This window comes from Arabidopsis lyrata (assembly GCF_000004255.2).
Source record: "Arabidopsis lyrata subsp. lyrata unplaced genomic scaffold ARALYscaffold_1, whole genome shotgun sequence".
Taxonomy (NCBI): domain Eukaryota; kingdom Viridiplantae; phylum Streptophyta; class Magnoliopsida; order Brassicales; family Brassicaceae; genus Arabidopsis; species Arabidopsis lyrata.
This window is the reverse complement of record NW_003302555.1, coordinates 26,109,186-26,119,584: the sequence shown is the minus strand read 5'-3', so window position 1 is coordinate 26,119,584 and position 10,399 is coordinate 26,109,186. Positions and strand designations below refer to the sequence as shown.

Genomic DNA, 10,399 nt, shown 5'->3' with positions numbered 1-10,399 from the left:
ATGTTAAGATGTTTGTTTGATCATTTTTCTTTCATGTTATGTTTTGATCAATGACATCTTAATCTATCGGGTCTTGGTTTTTAGAATTAGTTTGATAACATTTTGTTGATCGGTGATAACAACAACGGTTTTGTTTGATATTTGGAACTTATTTTGAAAGTACATTAAATAAAAATTTTAAATATCTGATATGGTTATATAGTTTACAGATTTTTTTAAAATTTATATTTATCAAAGCGGATATCCGCAAATATCACAAAAAAATCTGGATATTCGAATTTCCGGATATCCGGAAATTTTCGAATCAAAGCAAATCACAAAATCAGGTATTCGGTTAAAACGAATCGAATAATAAATATCATAATTTTTCCGAATATCCGCTTCGTGTCCAGGCCTACTAGGAGTCATCAAATTCTCAGGGCCCGCTATGACATGTGGAATAGGTTCCATCATCATTAGCTTTCGTAAAACATGCATGCATGTTGGTTAGATCGACACAATGATTCATTTTTGTACCAATCTTTAGAAGAAAAAAACATGATGTGTACATGTTCCATCACATGCTGTCTTTCCAAAAAATAGTGAGATGTTCTTCTTCTTTTTTATGATCGACGCAATGTTGCAATTTTGTGTTTGGGATGATTGTGGGATAATATGATAAACCAATTTGCAAAAAATGTTTTTGTGTTTAAAGATCTCCATATATATCACACTATGTTTGTTTAAAGATCTCCATATATATCACACTATGTTTGAGAATACCTAACACTTAGGTTTATCAAAAAAAAATAAAAAATAAAAAATAAAAAATAAAAACAAGAAAATTATAGACGAGACGTAATGTTTTCTCAACATTTAACTTTGACATAAAAAGTTGAAAACATCACTTAAACTAGAACAAATAAAAACCTCTAAAACATTACTTAAAGTGATATATATATATATATATATATATATATATATATATATATATATATATATCTTGTTTATAATTCTTCAGATTATTAAAAACATATGTTGAAAAAGTTAACTACTATACTACTATATGAAATGAATAATTGTACAGCGATAAGGAAGAATTCTCAATCTTCTTTTTATCTTTAATTTTTCATAGTGCTAATGTAAAAGCGGACAATCTGCCACAAAAAATTCGTACATAACCGTTTCATATCACATATATAAACAACATTTCTCAAGAATGGCTTTTATGAGCTTTCATTAATTTTGGATGATAAAAAAAAATGAATATTTTAAAAACTGCTGAAAGAAAATATTGTAAGAGGGTCTTGAATTGTTATGTGCTTTTACACATCATTGTTTTGTCATGTATTTGATCCGTCTGAATAAATACTTTCGAAGTAGGACCATACAAATATTTTCTACATATATCAAATTCTATAGATCCTTTGTATATATAGGGTTGTTCATATTTTTCATCTGTTTGATTAGTCCATTTCGAAGTTCTTCAGGAGCATACAAATCTTCTGTACATGGATCTAATTCTATAAATTCTTGGCTCATCATATTTTTGTACATGAGTTTGATGATGATTCTTAAAAAACCTATTTTACAAAAAAGTATTCATATTTTTATATTCAATTTTAGCATCTTTTTGACATCTTAAAAATGTGTACTTGGCTAATTAGATATTTAGTTCCTTATAATCTCGGTTTATTTTTATTTTTAATCACTTTAGTGTGTTTTGGATTATGTATCATAGACTTTTAAGTGGACTAGACTTTCTGTCTTTCTATCTTAAGTATTTGCGTTCACTGATTGTCTTTTACATAAAAATAAAAATATCTAGATGTCTTGATTCTTAGCAAATTGTTGTTCCAGTTGTCTTTGAAAAACATTGAAACTGAAATTGAACCAATACAGTTTGAAGTTGTCTGATTTTGTAAATTATTTCATCTATAACCACATGCCACCAAAGCCTGAAATCTGTAGCAACTTGGTTATTTACGTCGCATCTTATGTGAAGCTTCTTAGCAACATGACATATTGCTAACAAATACAAAACTATTTGCAACAATACTCCATGGATTCTATCAAGATTACTCAAAATGATATATTTTTCTTCAGGAGTTATAAGTCTCTGCAAGACAAATCATACTAGTTATGGAGCTAGTTTAGAATCTAAAACAAACAAACAATGATAAAGAAAACGCAAAAATAATTTACTTTGACATCAAGAATGTTGGTATAAATGTGACTGTAGTAGATAAGCGAATCAACTAGAACTTTGTCGTCGGGTTAATTGGTGAACTGAATAAACCCTCGACTTAAGTAAGTGAGTGATTGTCTGATAGTGTATTGCAACTATGATGCAACTTTCTTTTTGTTCTTAGAAAATGATCTAAATTTATGATCTATCAACAATAATAATTCCGCATTTGTTCATAACAAATCTTATTTGTCTGCTTTTAATTTTAATAATAAAACATTTTGTCATCAAAGACTAAAACAAATTTTAGGAAAATAATCGGGATGGTGAAAGTTTGAATTATCCTGATTACAAAATTAAACAAAATTGGTACAATGTATCACCAAATTACATAAAATAAGGAAAAATGTATTGGGAGATATCGATAAAGTAAAAGACCGGTGACGTTTTTTTCAACAAAGAGCGGCCACTTTAGCTAAATAATAATAGTCTTTAGCCATCGGACTGGAGAAATAGTTGAAGATTCTTAGACCAAGCGTAGTGGCGCATGTAGGCGTCAGATGTATGTAATTTAATATAGAAAAATAATGCAAAAAGTGGCTTTTCAACAACACCCACATGTAGAGTTGCATTTGGGTGTGGGCATTATAAAAAGGGAAAAAAATTTCTTGTCTCTATCTCTCTATCTCTCTCTTTTCTCTCTCTCATTATAATACTAAAAAATTATTTACACCCATACTAACACATTCACCACTGTGGATGCTCTTATTCTACAATTTATTTGTTATATTCGCATCAACAAAAAATACTTAAAAAAAAAATAAGATGGAGAAGGAACCAAAACTCAAAAGGGTTTGTTTGTTGTCACACTATAAAACGACGCTCCTAAAACCACGTGACCACTTCACGCCTCTCCTCCTCTCTGCTTCTTCACTTCACTACTCTATTTCTCTCCGTCATCTATGGCTCCTTCTTCATCACCTCTTCGTACTACTACTAGGTAAACCAAAGGTCTCATCTTTCTTTTTATGACAAATGAGAAAGAAAAAATAAACAGATTTTAGTTATTAAAATCCCCTGATCTCTGGGGTATCTCGTGTTTGTTCATATTAATTCATTTTACTCTTTTTTTTTCTTTTGTTTTGGTGGCATGCATTGAAATCAAAACAGTGAAGCAGATGAAAAATATGCGAATGTGAAATGGGAAGAGCTTGGATTCGCTCTGACTCCAATAGATTATATGTATGTAGCCAAATGCAAACAAGGAGAGAGCTTTTCACAAGGAAAGATTGTTCCTTATGGCGATATTTCAATTAGCCCTTGTTCTCCGATTCTCAATTATGGTCAGGTATGTTTTGAGGACCATTGTGGCTCTAACTTCATCAAATTAATGTTAATTTGCTTTGTCTAGTTGTACAAGCTTTACCAAATCTCACTGATTGTAGGAACTTTGGGTTTATTAGAAACATGATTAAGAAATTAGAAGCCTTTAATCTGCAGATTCATAGAGTTGTTTGAATTGAGTGTAAAAGTCAGCAAAAGCTTATAACTTTAGCGTCTATACTATTTGATATTGATTTGGGCTTTGTAGGGACTATTTGAAGGTCTCAAAGCTTACAGGACAGAAGACGACCGGATTATTATTTTCCGGCCTGACCAAAACGCTCTTCGTATGCAAACTGGTGCGGAGAGGCTTTGTATGACACCTCCTTCTCTGGAGCATTTTGTCGAGGCAGTTAAGCAAACTGTGCTTGCCAACAAGAAATGGGTATGGACTGTTGGACCATTGTATCTCTAGTTCCATTTGATGTGGTTCTCCATCATAGTTTACTCTCATCTTTAGGAGTTGCTGCTAAAGAGTACTGTAATGGTTTTTGGGTTTTCATTAGGTTCCTCCTCCGGGTAAAGGAACTTTGTATATAAGGCCTCTGCTACTAGGGAGTGGTGTTACCCTTGGAGTAGCTCCAGCACCTGAATACACATTTCTCATATATGCATCTCCCGTAGGAGATTACCATAAGGTGATTTTGTTTGTTATGTTTTTGTTTCAAATACTGCCTTAAGACTCTTTAAAGTTGAGACAGTTAACTAGTTTGTCTGCCTTGTAGGTAAGCTCAGGCTTGAACCTCAAAGTTGATCATAAGTCCCACCGAGCCCATTCAGGTGGAACGGGTGGTGTCAAGAGCTGCACAAATTATTCTCCAGTAAGTAATATAAATATCATATATATGTCTTCCATGGAAACAGGTTAATTAAATATCTAGTTCTCTGATATCTTCTTGTATAAATTTTAAAAGGTTGTGAAATCGTTGCTTGAAGCAAAGTCAGCGGGTTTCTCTGATGTCTTGTTTCTGGACGCGGCAACTGGTAGAAACATCGAAGAGCTTACTGCTTGTAACATCTTCATTCTCAAAGTAAAGAGTTTCAACTTTTATTACACAGAATATAGAAAGTTTCAACGTTTTAGATTCCTGTGCGTAATCATTCATTTTTTAGGGAAACATTGTGTCCACTCCACCAACTTCAGGAACCATTTTACCTGGAGTCACGAGGAAAAGCATAAGCGAGCTAGCTCGTGATATTGGATACCAGGTTCCACCTCCTCTTTCATCTGTAGACATTCTCACGAAGTCAAGATTTGCAGAGTGTAATTCACAATGTATCACAGGTTGAAGAACGTGATGTTTCTGTGGATGAGCTACTAGAGGCAGAAGAAGTTTTCTGCACAGGGACTGCAGTGGTCGTTAAAGCTGTTGAAACTGTGACCTTCCATGACAACAAGTGATTAACTGTTTCTAAAAACATAATAATTAAATTAAAGAAAGACCTTTTCATCAAATCTTAAATCTTAAATGTTGATTCAGATCTATCTTTGACCACAGGGTAAAATACAGGACAGGAGAAGCGGCATTGTCTACAAAGCTTCACTCGATGTTAACCAATATTCAGATGGGGGTTGTTGAAGATAAGAAAGGTTGGATGGTGGAGATCGATCGCTGTCAAGGTTGAGAGAAGAAGTTTAGAAAGTTGATGATCCTATTTACTCAACGTGTTATGATCCTCTTCTCATGTGTTGGTTTTTCTTCATGTGACTTGTAATAATGAAGACTCTTCAGAATGATCACAGTTTGAACTTCCTAGACGACATCGTTCAATAAGAGAGACAAATCTATATTCTATATATAACAATATTTGAGAAGTGTTTTTGCTGACGTGTCGGACTCTCGGCTCTTGTTGAGTCCTTGATTTTACGTAATCTAATTATATTGAATGATTTTCGTTTAAATAAAAGGCCACATTGTGTAATCCGTTTAACCAATATGGGCCGAACAAAATATACAACTACACCGACTATATGTTAAATCGTAAACCCTAGAAACACATATTTAACCTCCTATAAATACATTAACTTCCTATCGTCATAGCCGGAGACACCGCCACCGCCGAGTCTCAACTCAAGCAAACCCTAAGCCATAAAGTTTCAAGAGAGAAACTGAATCTGATATCCATTGTGCATCCAAGCCGCCGTCGTTGAGATCATCACCACCACAGCCACGTTGGAGATCACTGAAATTTGTGAGCCTTCTTATGTTATCGCCAACGTGATCATGTTGGCACCGTAGCAAGTAAAGAAGAAAAGAAAGAGCATATTGGAGAAGACAAACAGAAAGAGGAAGAAGAAGAAGAAGAAGAAGACATTGAGACAAGGAGAAGAAGGAAGCGTGAAAAGAATCAAAAGAGAAAGAAAAGGATATATTGATCAGAGAAGGCTTATAGGAAAAGAAGAAGGAACCATGTAGGTAGAATCAAAACTGATATTATTTCGATTCATGTTTTCTATCTTTGTTGTTTGTTTTTTAACAAGTTGTTTCGTACTGTTGCGTTCCTAAACTGTATGAGTCTCTTATCTCTATATATCTCACACATATAACATGTGAGTCGAATTCTTTTTTTTTTTTTTTTTAACCTCAGGAGGAGTACCATCTAGCGATTATAACTACACCAATAGCTCTTATCAAGTCTCCCTTTTCTCTCTTCATCTTCAAATCACGGTTCCATTATCCATGTTCAAGTGAGTTAATTATATAATAAAGTGGGTTAATTTTTGTTTTTAAGTTGTAGAGGAAGGAAGCAACGGAAAAGGTATAAAATAAAATAAAAAGCTTCTTTGATTTTCTCTTATATATGTTAACTGCTTCTGTTTTCTAAGGTTTTTTGTCTCACCTATTCGGTTTTCAGAAAAACTGTCTCTTTTGTTTTGGTCAAGGATCTTTGGGATTTCTCAAAAAGGTATTGATAATTAAGAAGCAAAGGTACGTATATTAGGTAAGAAATTAGAAGATTTTATGATGTATAGGATAACCAATGGATTTTTATTTGAAGAATTAAAGTTTTGGAAATAATTTAGAGGATGTGAAATCCGGTGACCAGGTTATTTTGAAGCTGTTCACTTTGATGTCAAGTTCGTATGCTGGTGTTCCTCCGGTGCTGGAAGACACCATGGATCAGCCTGGATATGAATCTCCACGATCTTCTTTTGGTGGGATTTGTGTTGTCGTCTATTTGTTATATTTTAGATCTGGTATTATCTAATATTAAATTTTATTGTTTTGAAGGATATGTCCACTTCGTTGTTTCGTTGATCATCGCCATGTTCTAGCAAACATGTCATCGGGTGAATACGAAAGAGTAGGTTGGATGTGTGTAAACCCTAAGTTTTTATGAACCGGTTGGATAGGTAATTAATATTTTCATTATGGATTTAGATTAGGGTTCCAATGTTTCCCTCTTTAAAAGTTTGTAAACGTGGTATTTTTCTCCTTTTAGTCAAGCATACATCATTTCATGAATAAATTCTCCAAAAATATTAGGATTTGTTTCATTTGGGTATCTAAGGTTTCTTTTGTGATTCTTATTTGGAGGAAGCACTCGAATCCCAAAAATTCAGTAGATGTTAAAGGATTTCTTCGATGGCAAGGAACCCAACAAAGGAACTAACCCTGATGAGGTTTTGGCCTATACAACCGCCGTCCAAGGTGGAGTATTAAGTGGTGAAGGTGGAGAAGAAACGCAAAGTAAGTGACTCTTTTTAACTCTCTTTATGACAATAGTTTAGACCATCTATAGTGTTTTCATGTTAGTCATGTATTTGAGTTGCAGAAAACCTAAATTTATTGAAAACAAATATTTTGCTACTTGATGTTGCGCCTTTGCACCTCGGTATTGACACTGTCGGAGGCGTGATGACAAACATTATTCCTCGGATCCCAACGAAGAAGTCAGTGCCGGTTATTGGCATGTGCAAGTGGTGCATTTGCACCGGGTCCAACAAATTTAAGGTCCAAATTCATAGTTTTTCTATTATTTAACTATTTAATTATGCTGAAATTTTATAAAATATCTATATGTAAAGGTCCCAAAATTCTATTTTAAAAGGTAATATTGAGGCCCAAAATTAATAAACAAAAATAACAGGTCCAAATAGCTATAAAATACAAAATAATTTATGAAATATAACTTTTTGTAAATATATATATATATATAAATTTTTTATTAAAGATAGGATTTTTTTTGTATGGCACCGGGTCTTACCGATGAGTGAGCCGGGCCTGGAAGAAGTCTCAGGTGTTCACTACTTACCAAGATCAGCAAACTACTGTTACTATCAACGTCTATGAAGAGATAAGCATGACGAAAGATAACCCCGAGCTCAGAAATTTCCAGCTCACCGGCCTTCTTCCTGCACCTAGGTAAACTCTCTAATTCAATATTGGCTACTATTGGAGAGTCATGGAGAGTCCCATTGCTTTATTTTTTTCTGCCTTGGTTTTACTCTGAAATAAAATTACAAAGAAAATTGTCTTTATAATTGTCTTTTGTAGAGATAATAAGAAATCCATTGGCACATTATCTCTCGCATTATTGTACAGTATTTTAAATTTTAAAATTATTTAATTAACAAATGTATGTTTCTTTTGTTAACAAAAAATAGAAATTTAATTTGTGTGTAATAGAAATACAGATGGGTTGCCTACCAAAAAAAAAAAGAAATATAGATGGGTTAAAAACTATTTTGCTCATCGTAAAATTATTATTAAGTAGTAAAATAATTAAACCATTTTAAGTTCTATTAATTTTTATAAGGATTATGGTAGTGCCACATATAAATGTTAATCTTATTAAAAATTAGAATCATTTAATAAAAATGTCATTGATAATCATTATCTAAAGATTGACTCTTTTTATTTCCGTAGATTTGTGTTCACTGATATGAAAAAAAAAATAGATGAACAAAGGGGTTTAACATTCAATGTAAGTTACTTGAGAGGGTTAAAACTTGATGTTACGATGGTAAACATAGAGCATAATACTTTAGCTATAACTTTGATGGGTGTGAAAGTTGTATTAGTGCTTCTATCAAGCGTCGTTTTAATAACTTTCATGAGTGTTTTTTTGTGTTAAATGAAATACAAAAATTCTTAAATACTTCAAAGGAGGATCAAAGTCAAAGTTATCACGATATTTATGTGCATTGTTTCATTGAATGAGATGGTAGAATTAGTCTTAGATCTTAAAGATTTTGTCTTTAAGAATGCACATATATCATTTGTAGTTTTATATGGGATCGTTTCGTAGAATATATTTATCTAAATATTATAGAAGAATGTTGGAAACTTTTAATTTATCTCGATGATTCCATTCGGCCGCGCCTTGAGAAGAGTTGAGAAGAAAGATTTTGTAAAGAATCAGAGAGTTGAAAAAGAAAGAGACAGAGATATGGATAGAAATGGAAAGAGGAACGATATTCAATGTCATGAATGTCAAGGATATGTACATGTCAAAGCTTAGTGCCCCTCCCTGAAGAGAAAAGAATATATGCTCTGAGTGCAAAGGCATCATACACTCGAAATTTGACTGTGTGGGTTCTAGATCCAAGAAGGAAAGGTCCTACATTGTTGAAAGTGGAAGTAACTCTGAAGATGATGACTCGAAGATGAAGCGAAGGGTTTTGTATCTTTTGTGGAAATCATAGACGACGAAGATGAAAGCTCTAACAGTGAAGCAGAAAAATTAATTGAAATGGAGCCAGCTCAACTGATGATGAATCAGACACTGTGAAGGATGTGGACATCCATGGACAGTTTAGAATATTGTATGACAACTGGTTCTTAATGAGTAAGGAGAATGTCTCATGGATGGAAGAAAAGTTAACACTTCAAGGTTAGAAGGAGAAGCTCAAAGGAGGCCTAGCTCTGGAAATTAAGAAGAACAGTGAGCTGACTCAAAAGTGTGGTTTAGAGGGGAAAAACAAACAGAGCTCTCACACAAGACTTGAGTGATACTCGGAAGAAGATACACATACTGAATAGTGTGACAAAGGATCTGGATAACATCTTAGTGTAACACCCCGATTTCATGAATATGGTAGTGCATGCAGAAAGGCTTAAAAGAATTGATTTGGCCACCTATGTCACAAAAGTGCACTTATCTTTTCGGTTAACTATCCTGAGAGAACTCCACAGTTAAGCATGCTTGAGCTTGAGCAATTTTAGGATGGGTGACCTTCCGGGAAGTGATTGTCGGAACTATGTGAGTGAAGATAAAACACAGGGAAAGATCATGTGGTGATTTGTAGGGTTGGTAAACAAGTCTTTAAAGCCTCCCGAACGTAGCAAACGGGCCGTCGGAAGATAGTGGGCCCACATGCTGAGAGAAGACGTGGGTCCCATTAAGAGAGGTGGCGGTCGGGGCGTTACAAATGGTATCAGAGCTGAACCCAGTCGAGTGTGGAGTCAAGAGAGCTCACACCGTCGGGGGTGACGGTCTTGGTGCGCAACGAGGACGTTGCGATCTGTTAGTAAGGGTGAATTGTAACACCCCGATTTCAGGAATATGGTAGTGCATGCGGAGAGGTTTAAAAGAATTGATTTGGCCTCCTATGTCACAAAAGTGCACTTATTTTTTCGGTCAACTGTCCTGAGAGAACTCCACAGTTAAGCGTGCTTGAGCTGGAACAATTTTAGGATGGGTGACCTTCTGAGAAGTTATTATCGGAACTGTGTGAGTGAGGACAAAACACAGGGAAAGATCATGTGGTGATTTGTAGGGTCGGTAAACAAGTCTTTAAAGCCTCTCGGACATAGCGAACCGGCCGTCAGAAGATAGTGGGCCCACGGGCCGAGAGAGGACGTGGGGCCCATTAAGTGAGGTGGCGGTGAGGGCATTACACTT

The 10,399-nt window shown here is 34.4% G+C and overlaps 1 protein-coding gene across 1 annotated transcript; it reads left to right on the top strand.

The window, feature by feature from the left end:
- The first annotated feature begins 3,050 nt into the window (after positions 1-3,050).
- On the top strand, positions 3,051-5,336 carry LOC9330294 (branched-chain-amino-acid aminotransferase 6). The gene is made up of 9 exons (XM_021011068.1): positions 3,051-3,167; positions 3,338-3,515; positions 3,759-3,935; positions 4,057-4,188; positions 4,276-4,371; positions 4,465-4,581; positions 4,664-4,759; positions 4,836-4,948; positions 5,050-5,336. The coding sequence occupies exons 1-9, from the start codon at positions 3,130-3,132 to the stop codon at positions 5,174-5,176; spliced, it is 1,074 nt and encodes a 357-aa protein (XP_020866727.1). The 5' UTR covers positions 3,051-3,129; the 3' UTR covers positions 5,177-5,336.
- The last annotated feature ends 5,063 nt before the right edge of the window (positions 5,337-10,399 follow it).

What these genes read in the sequence shown, in the direction of transcription:
- LOC9330294 (XM_021011068.1), top strand. Translation starts at nt 3,130, where the DNA reads ATGGCTCCTTCTTCATCACCTCTTCGTACTACTACTAG. An exon ending in GTAACATCTTCATTCTCAAA is followed by an intron (nt 4,582 to 4,663) that starts GTAAAGAGTTTC and finishes TTCATTTTTTAG; the next exon opens with GGAAACATTGTGTCCACTCC. An exon ending in GTGACCTTCCATGACAACAA is followed by an intron (nt 4,949 to 5,049) that starts GTGATTAACTGT and finishes CTTTGACCACAG; the next exon opens with GGTAAAATACAGGACAGGAG.